Source organism: Bacillus rossius, chromosome 11 (assembly GCF_032445375.1).
Source record: "Bacillus rossius redtenbacheri isolate Brsri chromosome 11, Brsri_v3, whole genome shotgun sequence".
NCBI classification, from domain to species: Eukaryota; Metazoa; Arthropoda; class Insecta; order Phasmatodea; family Bacillidae; genus Bacillus; species Bacillus rossius.
The window spans coordinates 21903456-21920258 of NC_086338.1; the positions used below are offsets into that span (position 1 = coordinate 21903456).

Genomic DNA, 16803 nt, shown 5'->3' on the forward strand with positions numbered 1-16803 from the left:
CACAAGCGGCTCAGAATGAGTGGTAGATACAGGTATCGGTTGGTTTGGAAGCGACGTTAGTAGCTGTGAGTCAGGGGCTTTGTCTGGCGATCGGCTTGTTTCCCTCTCCTGTCTGTTTACCGTCGCCCGTACTCCTGATGGTCGCGTGTCGGGTTGCTCTACCCCCAGGGACAAGTTAGTAGAGTCCTCTTCCGGGAAGGCGGGACAATCGATGCCTAAAGCCTGTGCCTCAGCCACATAATGCTGACTGCGTCGTGTGTCTTCCAAAAAGACTGCTCTCGTCGCCAATTTTATGTGGAAACCTGCCGTCTGTTGCAAACATCGTTCTATCTCTTTTATATAAATTCCATGGAGAAGGTCTGCCGAAAGCTGTTTCAAATTTTGCAAACGTCGGGTAACATGTTTTAGCATGACTAATTGTGGCTAGACATTGGGTAAATTTTCCTCCACATCTAGATAGCTTACGAAAGCCGATATATCATAAAACTTGTCGCAAGCAAGGTTGAATTCCTCAGTTACATCTAAATCCAAATTCGATACACAAGTGGGCATGCCATCATGAAGGGCGGCCCTGAGCCTCTTTCTGAGGATTTGCACATTGCCACTGGAGGGCAAATTGCGTAGCTGTAACTCATAGGTCAGCTCATCTGACAGCAATGACTCCGGCTTAAACATACTGCTCGGACGTAAATTACTGCTAATTAAAACAAAAATTTAACACACATGTACGATTCAATCGTACACCATAAATACTCCTCCCTTATCAACTATCTAAATTTTTAATACCTCCTAAGGCTTCCTATATTAATATAAAATACCAACTAGCCCCAATGCGCGGGGAGTAAGTCACACTTTCAAAGTGGGGGAGGTATGTGCCCAAACTTATTTGCGTATAAAGTCGCCGTACTACTCAGATAACTGTGCGATCTTTCCCTGTCAGTTTGACTTGCCAACCTGTATATCTCAACAGGGGGACTGACCTGCCGCTCGCAAGGTCGTCTGCCACGGTGGACATGGAGAGGGGTGTGCGGGAGGAACAGGGCCGTGTCGTCGCCCTCAGATTACGGGCGTGTCGCTGGCTCGAGCATGGTTGTTGGGCGACCGGGCGGGGGGGGGGGGGGGGTAGCCAGCTAAGGCAAGAGATAAGACACGTCTCGCTGCCGGCCCGCTAGCGGACAGGACGCCGCGTTTTCTTTCGCCGCGCACAGACTAAGTCCGCACGACACTTTAAAACTCAATGATAACTTTAAAATACAAAAGCAATATATCTACTGGGTGTACCAGCGATCAGTTTACAATGTTAAAAATACAAAATTGGTTTCACAAAAAATTAAATATATATATTTTTTTTATTTTTTCTATATTTTATTTTAGGTAAGCCTACTTTATTTATGTATGCCTATAGACCAAACCATCCTCTGCTACCAATTGTAATGCCTCACGTGCCTCAAAATTAAATTATTTTAAATTAATTAAAAACAGCCTTGGAAACTTGCTGGGTAAGAATAATAAGAAAAATAAGTTTATTGACCAGAGGTGGCACGAGGTGGAGAACAAGACAATTTGGAACTCCCTGACACAAGCAACTGGGGAGCTGGTGGATCGTTTAAGGGAAGAAGGTATATCATAAATAAATTAACACTTCACAAGTAGCTTGGTCTATAGGTTCCCTGTTTTATTTAAAAATGTAAATAATGAATTCTGTTTTCATTTGATTTGGCATTTATAAGTTTCCCAATTAATAAATTCATTTTTACTTAAGTTTTTCGAGAACGGGCCGGCCCTATATTAGTATAACAACACATACTCAACTTTAACAACAAACAAATACATAAACAAAAATTTATTAGTATCACACCAAAATTTTATTTGTCCAATTATTACAGCGATGATTAGTTTTATTGATTCTACATATTCTTGAAGAAAACACTGTTCGCTGGTAGGCTATTCATTCGATTAATGTAGTTCGTAGCTAGAAAGTTGGGGGGGGGGGGATGTTGATTTTACATTACCACCCGGGTCTTCAAAAGATAACGTCGGGTCGCGGAAACATCTCTTCTAACGTGACCCGCAGTGGAGGTGCAGGACCACGAGCTGGGAGCAATTTGTCTCTCCAGCACTTCGACCCTGTCAAACAGGGTGTAGAGTTCGGAGCTCACTAGGTGTCTCGCGCCGACATCAGGATGCCGCGGACCAAGAAGACGCGGATGCGCGAACGAAGCCGAAAATTTAGAAAAAAATAAAAAAAATACTAAAACTTAAAAATTAGAGTAATGACTTGAACTAATTACTACTACGGACCGACTACTGTACAAATGGGATCACATCCCATAGATCAACTGATTACATCTCTTCTGCACCCGAAGTCGCAATTCCCGCGAAAAACCTCCTAGCGCAGAGGACGTCGAGAAGACGTGGTCAGTAGCCGCGATCAGAGGACTGAGTGCACGAGGGCGGGCGAGGCTTCTAATTAAAACAAGCGCTAAAGCCCTAGGGAGGAGGGGGAAGGTTCGGTTCTAAGCCGAAAATTTCCGAAGGAGTCCGAGGCGGGCGTGACAAGAACACGACAGCGCGCTCTCTACCGGACCGAAACGAAGGCAACTAACAATCGACTTCTACAGGTCGGGAGGAAGAAGCATAGGGCCATAAGGCGTAGCGGCACTGCGCTCTGGCGGTGTAAAGGGGAACTAACGGAGGCGGTGAACTGACTCGCCGCCAGGTGTCACGAGCGTAGTCTCAGCTCGCTGGCCACCATGGGTGAAGTTGCTTTTTTTTCTGCCGCTAGGTTTCGCGGAGTTCTCTTTAGGTCTCTTGGATAAGTTCATGTCAGGTCACTGCTCCTGGATTTCTCAGAACTACGGGGGAAGGGTGGGGGAAACAAAAGGCGCAACGAAGCTGGGAACAACCGTCCATGGGATACGTGTGCGTGACAAGACTTACTACTCTCAGCAGCTCTCTGAGAAGTAGCCGCTTGCAGCCCAGAAGCTGCTCTATGCAGCTTTGGTCATGCAGGGAATTAAAATTACAAACTCGGGACGTGACTGCAGGCGAGAGAAATTGCAACCGGGCTGACCATGTCCACATTAGACAGCAAAATAACAGATTTGGCCCCTGGGAAGGGGCTTCGGTCCACTGGCACAAAGTTTAAATCCGTGGCGTACACCGGCCTAACAAAAGTAAATCACCCCCATTAATCACCAGATAAATTTAAAAAATAAGCAACCCCAAAAAATTTTAAAATTATAGAAAAAATTAAAAAAGGTGACGAAATGCCTAATTTCTGGCACAGTGTCCAATGTGTGTTTTGAATGTTCGTTGCATGTTCATTGCATGTCCTGTGTTTTTAATGTGTGTCCTTTGAATGTCCTGTATGTATATTGTAGGACCTTTTCTTTTGTTGATTGTACTTTATTAGATAAATGTGCTTCTTTTTTCATTTTTGTGAATCCTATCGTGTTTCCTTTTTTGAATGTTGTTTTGACTCTCGTATTAATGTAAATATATCGTGTTTTGAATGTCATTTTATTCCAGTGGTCGCGGGTATATTAGCGAGTTCCCGACGACAGAGTCATAAGTCCTCCTCTGATAGCTGTGCAGTGCGTATTGGCTCTCTCTTTAGTACTTTACCTGATATTTAGTTGTTGTTTCAATTTCGAGCTCAGTGGACAGTTTAACATCAACGAAGCAGAACCATATGCCAGCGAAGTCGACATTAACGCATATCACATTTGGCATCGAAGATGAAAACTAACATTGACTCGATGGTTTGTGTACCATCGTCACTGACCACATTATAGGAGACTTAAACAGGCGTGGTTACATCATCAGAAGAGTCTTTAATGCTTGCAGTGCTGGCTACAGAGGAAACATCGATGAATGATGTTTCACCACCGATGGAGACTTCAATACATGCAGTACCAATAACATCAATGACGTTAACTGAAAGTTCTGTGCCGTAAATTTTAAATATATTGGTCACAAATTTATTTTTTCACTTAACTTATCTAACACAAACTTTGTCAGACCACTGTGGATCCTGATCAAGTTCTTTCATACTAGAGTCCCACGACTCATTCCCAACGCTTCAATCTATACGATATAATTTCGCAAAGTTAGTTTCAGCCATCATTTTTCTCCCTGCCTCGGGTCACGAACGCGACCAGTAACTGTGTCCGACTTCATGACAGGGACACCTTCTCTCAGCTGCATCCCACAACAGCCCAGTTCCAAGAGCCCAGCTTAGGTTGGCAGCTCCAGTCATGACCCATTCTAATGTTCCAGAGCCGTCGGGCACGTATCGGCGTCCGGCACAAGAGACTCTTCAACAGCTGGCATACCGCACCCCTCCACCAGTTACAGGAACACCACTCAGAGCAACGACCTGGGCCATGAACCTCGCCTCCTCGAGGACACCTCGCTCGCCGGCGAAAGGACTGCTCCCGCCATCTCGCGGTGTAAAATACAACTTCTTAACTTTAGCTCCGCGAACTCTAGCGGTCGTCACCTCTATTCTCCCTAGTTAATTTTTAGCCAGACAAAGCGCGTACCTGTTGGTCACATAAGGACCAGGGTTACACTAGTTCCCACTCGCCGGACGCCTGGGTAATAACACGGAGTCAGTTCCGCCTGTTTCCCGACAGTGTGCACTGTTTTCAGAGCGCGGTTAACCTTCGTTATTATTATTTTTTGTTGGAGCGAGCGTTCCGCGCACTATGTCCAGCCAATTAGAGGCAATTTCCCCCCCTCCCTCAGCCACCAGGCGTCTGGCCCAACTTTTAACTATAGTCCATCCACGGTAACCTCCTACTTTTCTGAAGCCCTGCTTTTCACCGGATCTACTTTAATGTCACTATGTATCCTTCCGCCGTATGTAAACAAAAACATTGCCATGTGACAAATGTCAAATGGTTTGTTTACAATCACCAGCTGTCAAAACAATGTGTGTATGTATGTATATATATATATATATATATATATATAAAAGTAATTTGAATATGATCTAAGTATACATGCATATGTTCATAACATTATTTATGATACCCAATGGTAAAAATATTAAAAAATAAGTTTGTTAGCTAAAGAAATAACATATAATTTAAAGTAAATTTTTAGGAGAATATATAAATTTACAACATTTATGTAAGCAATAAATATCATCATTTAGTACAGTTCAACACAGTTTTCTGCATCTGAAAAAAAAAGTATTGTAAATTATACATATGGCTGTCCATCTAAGCAATCTGGAAAAGACTAAGGATTGAAGGTTTAATAAAATTAACAAATTCAGATGAAAACATTTAAAAATGAATTTTCTTCTTTTATTTAATAAACCCCTACCATTTTGCCGGTTAAGGCCACAAATAAAAATATGGTTATATACATTTTCCTGAGTATACTTATTAGACAAAATCATAATTTTATGAACAGTAAAATTGTGGTGAAGAATTGACAGTAATTTCTATACCACTTATATGCATTATTTATTTGTGGCCCTGGATGGGGACTGGCTTTTTGTTTTCCAAGTAAGTTCACTGAAAAATGAAGACACACAACAAAATAAAATGTTTCACATACACCTATACGAATCCAGAAATGAAATTTAATATTCATTTCATAATACGTGTAATATAAAGTTAATACATAAAGTTCCAGTAATCAACATACTTCATGGGAATGCATAAAAGAAAAAAAAATGTTTCAAACCCCAATACTTACAGTTGCCCAGGTGTTTATTACATACAGACCTCAATAAGAACACCCGGGTAAATCATCAAGAGGAACTGCCAGTACTTTACTGTCTCCATCTACTTGCTGTGTCGTAACCTCAAATTCTTCGCTGTCACTGTCTTCACTTGAACTATCCTCGCCGAGGTGGATGATGAGTGGAGGAATGGTGCCGCTGTCTATGTGGACTTCTCTCTCCCAGTCTGCTTGAATTAGCTTCTCCACGTGATCCACACACCTCGCCCATCTAAAAAAATTAATGTATACAGTAAAACCTCTATATAAATGACCTGTTTATAGCAAAAACCACTCTATAACAAAATATGTTTGTTTCTGTCAAAACGGCATAGTAAACAATGCATGGCATGCTCTTTATTACATACAATTTTGAACTCACTCCACAAGAAAGTATTTTTAAACACAACAAAACTCGTTTAATGTGTTTTCCTCAACTATCAAAGCTATTATTTAATACTTGAAGTAACATGTTTTGTTTTATGTTATCTGAAAAAAAAAAAATTATAGTGGTTTATTCAAGATATAATAAAGCTGTAAATATTATATATGTTATCAATAAAGGCTTAGAATGCATATAATAAAATATTTATTTCATAAGTTTTGTGTTTGTTTTTGGTTAAAATTTGTCCCAGACAAAAACAGTGAGATATAGCGAAAATTTAATTTTTTGAATAGTTTTGATGATTTACTGTATATGTATTTCACTATAATAACATAACTTTTGAAAATACTAATGTGCAAGAACTACATGTGTAAATACCTATTCAAGTTCGCTAGATGAAAATATTCAAAATTCTCTACGTTGAAATTTTATCTGAATATTTAAATCTGCCTACAGCACTGAACCCACCATAACTTTAAAGTCATTGACACAAGATTAAGCATAACAGAAAGTAATATCACAATTACTAATAAATACAAAACTATTTATGGAAATGAAACAATTGCAAATGGACTGCAATTACAAAAAAAAAAAAAAACCTTGCAAATAAGTCACCACTGTTAGATCTAGAAACTACACAGATATGTATGAATCACATGGGAATAAAATTACAAACACAAACACAAACACGAACACAAACACATACATGCAACACATTTTCAAAACGACAACTACACAAATTCAAACCACTTATTTTTACCAATTGTTTTAAAGCTGTATTACTGGTATATGAATATACACAAAATGATAATCACACTATACACACACTAGCACACAAAGTTATCAAAAGGAATGGTAGGACCAGGCTGCTAGGCAACAATACTTACGTATTATGTAAAAATGTATGGTAAGGGTTTTGCTGAAGCTTGAGGAATGTTCTACAGGAAAATAAAACAATTTCTACTTCAAAAGGAATACCCCATTGGTCATGCAACATGAAAATACCTCTCTGGTGTGGAAGCATCAAGAGCCTCTTTCCAGATGGCTGCAACTGCATCATTGTCAAATCTCTTGGCCCGCCCCACGTTACTATTGTAATGGTGTTTACATTGAGCCCAAACTAGTTCGATTGCATTATAGTGGCAGTGATAGGGTGGGAGTCGTAGAATTTCGTGGCCATAGTTACGAGCCAACTCGTCTACCTCATATCTGAAAAGTGTGTTAGAACAAGGTGTATACGTAATTTTTTGCAACTATCTCACTTTTAAAGAAATGCTGTAAAAAAAACGAAATAATATACCGTATTCGGGGCTTGTTTTGTTTAGCTATTCTCAGCAGCTCCACTTTCAACAAATTATTTTCATGTTTTATCCCATTCTTCTCCAGCCACGCGATCAGTGCAGCCTTGGTCCAGTTCGTTGTAGGTGTTTTCTCAACCTACGTTGTGCCAACATTTAACTAAATACTCAAGTAGCTGATAAGAATTCATGACAGTAGAACCCTGTTACAATTTTACTGCTTATAAAGTTTTCCTGCCTATAATGTATTATTTTTCAAGTCCAATATTTTCCCTATAAGGACAATGTATTTAATTCCTGGATATAATGTTTCACAAATTATGCGTTTCGTGCTTGTAATGTTCACTTCATAAAATTTTAGAAGACGAAAAAAATTAAAAGCCTTTGTCTATACTGTCTATGTATATGTGTATGTTAGCAGTTAACTGCCTGTTGACACCCTTGGAAAACAAATAAATTCATAAATTTTAAGCCATTCTGTGTGTTTTCAAATGTATTCACTTAAATCACATGTTCAAGTGGCAAAAGAACTGGACTTAAGCATTTCCACTGTAAACACTGTCGTGAATTATGACAATTATACAGAAATATGACAATTTTACAGCAATGAGACAATGTGTAAGTAAAGACAAAGCAGATAGAAGCTGGAAGCACCATGATGTTAAAGAAAAATTGTTTTTAGCTTGCTACAAGCAAATTGGAGCATCAAATATATCTTTATGCAGCTTGTTGAGTCCATTGGCAATAAATCCACACTAAAAAGTACTAAATTGAATTTCCTGCTTATGTTTTTTTTTCTTGTAGCCCCTTAAAAACAAATTATAACAGGGTTCTACTGTACTTATGCAAAGCAAACATGTGTTTTGGCATATTGTCGTAATGAATTTCTAAATTTAACAAAGCATGTTAGTTTAGTGACTAGAAATTTTTTTGAAAATATTATTTTAATTTATTAAGTAGGGCAACAGAGCATTCATAAAGTGGGTCCTTTTACCAAACAAGTAATTATGTCATTTTCAAATGCTGTTTGCAATAAAAAAATTTTATTTGGTATTTCAAACCCTCTACTAAATTAGTTTGCACTACAATGTAATTCAATTACATTATATATATATATATATATATATATATATATATATCTGTGTGTGTGTGTGTGTGTAATCAATTTCAGCTCAAACATTATAGTTTATAAAAATGTAGTGTAGGCATACTATTAAGATAACAATTATTGCTGGCAAAATGTATTAGTCTCGAATATTCGTACTTATACACAATAATAAACACATGTAAATTTTTCACATTACAATTTGAGCAATAAAAAGACACTGCTTTACCATTGCACATACCTGGGTGCTGTGATATGAAGCATTGTCCATTATGATGACACTGGGTTCCTCAAGATGCACCAACATGTCTTCAAACCACATCAAGAAAGTTTCCCCATTCATCTCGCCATGGTAGTCTGCAGTCTTCTGACCTGAAACAAAAAGTAATCCTGCTCCTGGCACAAAGCCAGTGCGCCCTCCAGCATTAACAACAATAAACCTTTTACCATCTCCAACAGTACGTCTCTTCGCAGATTGTAGACTCTTGTCCTGCCATGACTTTGATACAGTTCCTGAAAAATATATGAAATGGAAATGAAATACTTTGTATTGGACCACAGAACAAATTTTCAAATAAATTAATGCCTTGCCTCTCTGGAAAATCCATGTTTCATCAACAAATATGAAATTGGCACCTCTTTCTTTTTCTTCTTTATACTTTCTCAAGAAATCTATTCGCTGCAATACTATGTTTTCATTCTCTATCAAAGCTTTTCGTCCATCAACAGTTTTCCATGAAAATCCCATCTTCTTTAACAATTTATGAAGACTTGATCTTCCACCATAATAATCTATTTGTCTTTCCCTGATTTCTTTCAAAATGGTGTCGACTGTAACATTCAAACCTGTAAATTTATTGCATACATTAACAATACATGAAATAACAGAGGTACACAAAACTAAGCGAAACCACAACCCCGTAGAAGATAATTTAAGTGCACAATTTACATTTATTAAATAGTTTTAATAAACTTACATTTCAAAAATACTTTTAAATTAATGGTAAATATTTACTTGGGCGGTATTTCCGAAAACAAAAGTTAAAAATCCGAAAATACCTTTATTTTATGCTCTTCAACTTCCTCTTTTCATTAAAATCGGCGGAGATTAGAAATTCCAAATACTTTAGGAGATATCGAATTTTTAAATTTCAGCACAAAACCAGCGCATTCCTGTGGCGTGCGTGCACCATTGTTTCTTGTTTACGTACGAGTATCTATTTTTTTTATTGGATAATGATGTCACGTTTTTGTTCGTGATAGGCCAGAATTCAAATGAACTAATACGTGATTATTTAGTTCAATTATTGTTTAAAACGGTGTTTAATTACCGCCTCCAACTTAGGTGAGTTTTTAACGTTTCTAATTTTAAAGTCTTATTTGTTATTTTGATATTGTTGCCCAAGTAATAAGTAACAAAAAAATTTACGTGAGTTGTTACTGTACATCCTTTGTTACGGGTTTGTTAGGTAAGGTCAGTTACATTATAAATAATTTAAAACTAAAGAATAATTAAAATTAATTCACATTATTTTTAATATCACCTTAGTTTGAAAGTATTTATAATGTAACTGACCTGACTTAATCGACCATTTTAGTTTTAAAATATTAAATTAAAAAATTTGATATCTCCTAAAGTATTTGGAATTTCTTATCTCCGCCGCTTTTAATGAAAAGAGGAAGTTGAAGAGCATATGATAAAGGTATTTTCGGATTTTTAACATTTATTTTCGCAAATACCGCTCAACTACATATGATGAAATTTAAAAATTCGATATCTTCTAAAGTATTTGGAATTTCTTATCTCCGCCACTTTTAATGAAAAGAGGAAGTTGAAGAGCATAAAATAAAGGTATTTTCGGATTTTTAACATTTTTTTTCGGAAATACCGCCCAAGTAAATATTTACCCATTAGTATTTCAGCATTCAATTTAGCAATCAATAAGTTACAAGCTCTACACTGTGTTGTAGGTAAATGTTTTGTATCGTGTATCCCATGTGATCCCTAGATCTTTATGCATGAACCTGTACATCCTATTGATCGTGTGGTGCATGTTTTTTTTCATTTATTCAGATCAAACATCCTGAACATAATCAAATATTGTGGTATAGCAAAAATAATTATCATAAGTTTAATAAGACATATATATTTTCATTATTATTCAACTTTAAATCATAACTCATTACTACATCACAGGTTTTTATTTTTGGTTTTGTACAGGATTTTTAAACGTAATAAATTAGAAAAGCAAGCATCATCAATCACAGGATCAATATTTGCAGGATCATGCGATCAGGATCAATGTATCGAATCGGATACGCGATACTAAACTTTTACTGTTTTATAACCTTCTGTTACTTCATACACTAACACACAGTTTGTCTGGCTAAGTTGTGTTTTCATATGATACTTCATTACAATGAAGTAGGACTATTGTTTATAAAATAACAATACCCCTATATTTTCTAAAGGGTTAGGCGGGGCATGACACTATTTTGCAATAGAATATATATTGTACTGGACCCTGCCACACAGTACAATTTAGCCAATTAAGTATCCCAATTTTTTTTTAATAACCATGCTTGCTTAGACCACAACTCACTAATTTGTAACCAATTACTGCTAAAGCGCACAACTGGATATTATTGATACTGGAAATAGTCATTATTTAACCTTCTGATACATCATAAAAGTTGAGGTTATTTAATATGTATACTGTGTATAACGATATAAACATTACTTGTAGTTTTAGAATGTAACAATTTTCTTTCTATCTTTAACCTAACCTTAAAAGGACGTGTACGTATTTAATATGTTGCACAATATTCTATATATCAATACCATATCAATAAAGAAACCTAACAAACCACCCAAAAATGTTAAGTATTTTTAAAGGACAGATGATATCGGGAAAAAAACTGAACCGGTCAATCTGCATATGGATATATGAAATGAATACAATTAAGTAGGGCCTACCCCAGTGATATCGAGACTACTCTTCAGTATCAAATTTTTACCTTCAGCGTACATTCTGTAAATTGCATTCCTGATTGCATTTACTGTGAAATCGTCGACTGTGTCAAGTGACTTTCCTTCCTGTGGCCTTTTTTTCCTCTTTTTTCCTGGTGTTGAAACTTCTTCAATGTCTTTCTTGTAGTACCTAACCAAAAAAAAAAACATTTGTCATATAACACTTTTCCGGGGACCCGTTCACAATACGCAGTTAGGCAGTGTTCCAAATATGGCATTTTGTCACAAATATTTGCTTTGTGGTCACTAAATGGAAACATTACAGACTTTGTCCACGAAATTAATGAAGTGTTTTTTATTTATTTTGTGATCTCCCAAACAGATGAAAAACTAATTAAATGCAAATTATAAAATCACTCCCTTATGTTATAGTTAAACCTATCATAAAGTTTATAAACATCGTTATAAACAAACGTGTATCACACCCATAAAAATACTTGAAAGTGCCTATATTGTTATTGTTAGGACCTGAGTAGGCCTAATATGATTTTAGGTTAAGTTTTCAACAGAGACGCCACATGGCGGTGTTGTCGCACACCAAAAAATATAAATTGGAAATAAAACACAAAAAACCTCGTGAGTTAAAACACAGGCCGACAATACTTAGGACACAGTCGATATTTTTTTTACGTGCATGAAAACGAAAAAAGCCTACTTACTTGAGAACAGTTGACTTTGCGATGTTGAGAAGAAACGCGGTCGTCTGCGTAACGTCACATTTCTTCAAGTCGCCTTTCCTAATTAAAAGATATAAGTTCTGAGCGACGTTAATGATGTCCATCTGACGCTGCGACGAAGTAGCTTTCCCCATCCCGGAACCAATTACCATTACAGCAATCACAAGAACCGCACAAAATATCAAAACGATAACAAATTCCATCATTACAATAGTAGATAATAAATAATATAACAAAGTTAAAATACACAATATTAACACAAAATCCTGAAACACAAACTGTACGTTATTTCACGGTCAGTAATATATTAAAACACACTGCAAAATGGCGTACAGACTGCAGACTGCTTAAAGAGCTGCTGAAAGCGGCTGAAAGAGAAAACAAACAAGTGACTATTAACATTATTAATGCGCGACCACGGTTTCGGCACGTAATATTTTTTTACCGTTAACATAACGTTTTTATTTCACCAGAGATTTAAAAAAATGTTCAAACTTAACAAATACCCAAACAAATTCTTAAATACACGCGGAAAGTCAAAAAATATATATTTTGGCTATGGAACTATTTCGTTCTAATCATTGCCAACACACCACTTCTCTCACTGTTTCATTTACACACATGCGAGATCATTAATATTAATAATATTGTACATAGATAGTTACTTTTTTTGTAAAATTTTATTTAACATCATTATACGGTAATTTAGTGTTAATGCATGTTTAATATGCATATGATGGAAAGTATTTTTGCAAACGAACCAAACATGCTGCATCCTGGTGTGTTTTTTCAAAGGTTCGTTTAAAAAAGTAGGAGGTTACCGTGGATGGACTATACCTTCAGCCCTATAGATAGAGAGATTCGTCCTCCTGTCGTCACCACGGTCGCATCTCGCCGGAGCTTATCGCCCGCGACTTTAGTCATAATTTATCTTACCGCGACTAAATTAAGGGATGTGATCCTTAAAGTTCGGGAGTGTTACCTAAAATTTTTTTTTTATTTTCTTGTTGGCTTGTCGCCATTAGTTCAGTCTAGTAGCTAATGTCGCATCATGTCTCGCGACGGACTACCGTGCGCACTCGTGCAGCCTTTTCCGAGGGAGTGATCCTCTTCATTCCACCCCCAGAAAGGAAAGTGGAAAATTCAAAGTCCTTTTGGCTATAGTTGCCTCCCCATTGAACCTTTTGCCCTAAGTTCTTAATTAAGTTTCTATTCTTGACCAGTGGATCCCTTTTTTGTTTCCAGTGGGGTCCAAGTTTTATTCCTAGTTTAATGCAAGATTTGGTCCAGAATTATCCCAAGACTTAATCCAAGAATTCTTCAAGTTTTATTCGAAGAGATGGTGCTGGAGCGCAGGCTTTTCTCCGACTCAAGCCGATCCATGAAGTCTACTAAATTAAGGCCTGTCCCTCTGGAGTAAATGCTGCGAATACCTCCCACTTTTAGTAACCGTCAGTGAACAGTCAACGATTAAATATTTTGAAAACCAATGAAGTATAGTCCCGCACTTGTTGGACTAATAATTTCAAATTATTAATTTAATTAGTTAATGTTAATTTTTTGTGAAAACCTTGTTGTTCAATTTATAACATTTACAGTGTATTTGTAATTTATAATTTCTAACGGCCCGGTCCCCCAACAGTAATTCTGACCCTTGTAATTTTCTAATTTCTAAGAAAAGATAGTAAAATAATATAAAAAGGGTAAGCTTGTAGTAAACTAATTTTGTTGTATTTATTCACTTCAAATACGATCAACCTTTCTATTTCATATTGTGAGAACAAATTATTTTATAAATTTTTATCCCTTGTGTACCTCTGTTGTTATTGTTTCGCCCACTAAATGCAGCTTCCAGAGCTTAAATAACAAAATTTATATAAAGTTTTCTTTAACCACACAAGGACAGAAACAGTGTATTGTATGTCTAGTGTGTATACTTGTGTACTGTGTGTCCAGTGTGTTTATTATGCGTCCAGTGTGTGTACAGTATGTACTATTCTTTTCTTAAATGTGTCTCTTTCGTTAAATTCGCATAGTCAAATCTGTAGTATCTCTGAATATTTACTGGCTTGAAATCTCTTGGTCTTGATAAAAAAAATATTTCAGTGATTGTTGGTTATTTAGTAAACATTAAAATTTCCCATTTATCTAATTGCTTGTAATTGATTTTATCGGTTAATATTGTTCTGATTGTATGAATTTTGGTCTTGACTGCTTATAATATGTTATATTGGCTATCGAAGAAGAAGGTTTTGAGGTTCGGAGACATCTAGTTAATACGTTAGTCTCGTAGTCTGAAGATGCTTGGCCTATACGTATAGCATTGTACATGAACTGGTTGGAATGTACTTCATGCATTGAAAAAAAAATAGACTTCCATGTTAGGCAGCGCGACAACTTATATATTTCGTCGGACAGGTATTTTGGCAGTGTTGTTTTTTGTAGAGTTAAGAATTAATAAACTCCACGAAAAGTAACGGGAAAACAGAATTTAAAATTAATTTTTATTTTTATTTATTCTAATCACCGATCGATAATCAAACCAAAGATTGAATTATATCGCGTCAATCATTATTTCAATATGTGATTTTATTATGAATACTGTAATTTTTCTGAATTTCAAATTTAATACAAATTTCCAAGAAAGTGGTCAAATCGGCTTATATGAGGCTGGTATATGAGGATCATAAGCTGCAGTTAGGATTTTTAAAATGATTTATTAAATCAGTAATTTTTTTTGTCTAAAATAATGGGACAATCCTTTGGAGTGACACATTTGTTGGTATGTCGGTTTTTTTCCATGCCCACACGGATAAATGAACTTGATCGCAATGTACTTCCCGCAAGACTAGTGTCCGGGTGGGAGGTCTGTGCGGGGTTGGCACTCACAGCATGCCTACTCTGACTTTGTGTGTGGAGTAGGGTTTTGGTTTTGGGAGGTTTGTATTGTCAGGAATTTTATTTTGTCAGGTTTGCAACTGGCGTGGTGTTTTTTTTTTATCGTGTTGACCGAGAGATATGGTTGACAAATGAGGGAACGAGGTTGTCGTGATCTGGACAAGATAGGCGATGTACAGCAAAATTGTATTTTGAGGAATTTTAATGCAATTTTACTCGTCATGGCTTCGATCAAGATTTTATCATTTTTGAATATTTGGTATTCGATATACGACAGAAACATCGTAACAAGAGTAATATGGAGAGAAGAGTGTAAACGGCGGTCCGACGCCAGGCTTCTAGACTTTAGATTGTGTATGGGGTCAATGACCGAATTCTCTGACGTCACAGCGGCCATTTTGGACTCAAAAATGACTCACAATTGACTCACAATTGACTCAAAATGACTCTCAATTCCTTAAAATTTCCCATTTTCGGTGAAAAATCCCGTTTTGAGGTAACATTTCTCGTTTAAGTCTTCAAAAATGCTATCGGCTTCGAAATTACTAAAAACCTGCTTTAATTCCTCAGCGTTTAGCCACTTTAAGCCGCACCTTGACAATAAGGATGCTATGGAGGCCATCTTGGAATATGACATCGCCGTTACAAATTCTGTTACGCTATGCCATATTGAAAATCTGGTATTATTAACCGCCTTTAATGAAAAAATCTAAAATTTATAAGAAAATAAAATACATCAAAGTTTAATTTAAAATTATTTTAAAACATTTAAATTTACAAAAGATTCTAACAGTGAACTTCTCGTTTGTTGAGCAAGGATAGAGTTCTAGTAGATGAAAGAATCTTTTGTATTTTTTTATTTTTATATTTTCAAAAATATTTTGTAAATTAATGATTTTTATTTATTTCTATTTTATTATTTTTTCTGTGATTTTTTTTATATTTAGGAATACTTGCGTTAGTTTTCTCCGTGTGCTCCTGTTTATTTCTGCCACCATTTTGATGGTATTCTTCGCGCGCTCCGTATTATTGCTTACGAGACTTCTGCTGGTGTTCTCCGAGTGCTTCTGGTTATTTCCGAGAAATCGATATCGGCACGAAAAACTGTTACTTAATGAGTCAAGCAATTTTTTATTCAGAGTTACATTTAAAGTGAAATTCTGCTACTAATTTATCAATAAAAATATTTTTAACATGTGTAATTCAAACCAAAATAACATCAATTACTCAGTCAAATCATATGCTTTGAGACGTCTGCGAAGCACTATAATACAAGACGAATTTTCTTCTCCTTGATGTCTAGCAAAGCCTTCCTTCTCTTGCGATTGTTAGTGAGCATCCTGCATCCCACATAAAATAAATTATATACCTATACCTCAACACAACACGTGATGCTATCTGTTAGCGGGGATAGAAACTACTTGCAACAAGTTTTTGTATGAGATAAATTTAATCTCACTGACAAAATTTAAAAAAAAATTCAATTTAAGTAATGGTTCCAATTTAAAACTTTCAGTAAACATCTCCTATTAGTCTCAGTTACTAACATGGATCCTTGTTCGATGTCTGCAGCTATATCGAAAGGATACATGTGTAAGTTTTGCAGAAAGAAATTTATCTTTAGAAAGAATGGTAGACAACATGAGAAGTATGATTGTATTAAAATTCCG

General features: G+C 36.2%; 1 protein-coding gene across 6 annotated transcripts; it reads right to left on the bottom strand.

Moving 5' to 3' along the window:
* Positions 1–4961: 4961 nt before the first annotated feature.
* Positions 4962–12932, bottom strand: LOC134536688 (uncharacterized). 6 transcript variants are annotated; one of them, XM_063376539.1, is made up of 7 exons: positions 12218–12869; positions 11546–11688; positions 9119–9373; positions 8975–9040; positions 8769–8899; positions 7425–7561; positions 4962–5971 (listed from the first exon to the last, which is right to left on the bottom strand). In XM_063376539.1, the coding sequence occupies exons 1-7, from the start codon at positions 12439–12441 to the stop codon at positions 5746–5748; spliced, it is 1182 nt and encodes a 393-aa protein (XP_063232609.1). In that variant the 5' UTR covers positions 12442–12869; the 3' UTR covers positions 4962–5745. The 6 variants fall into 6 exon arrangements, 5 of the variants coding, with proteins under 5 accessions (XP_063232609.1, XP_063232607.1, XP_063232606.1 ...); XM_063376537.1 differs by having other exon boundaries at positions 8769–9040; positions 12218–12930; XM_063376536.1 differs by having other exon boundaries at positions 8975–9373; positions 12218–12929.
* Positions 12933–16803: the final 3871 nt, after the last annotated feature.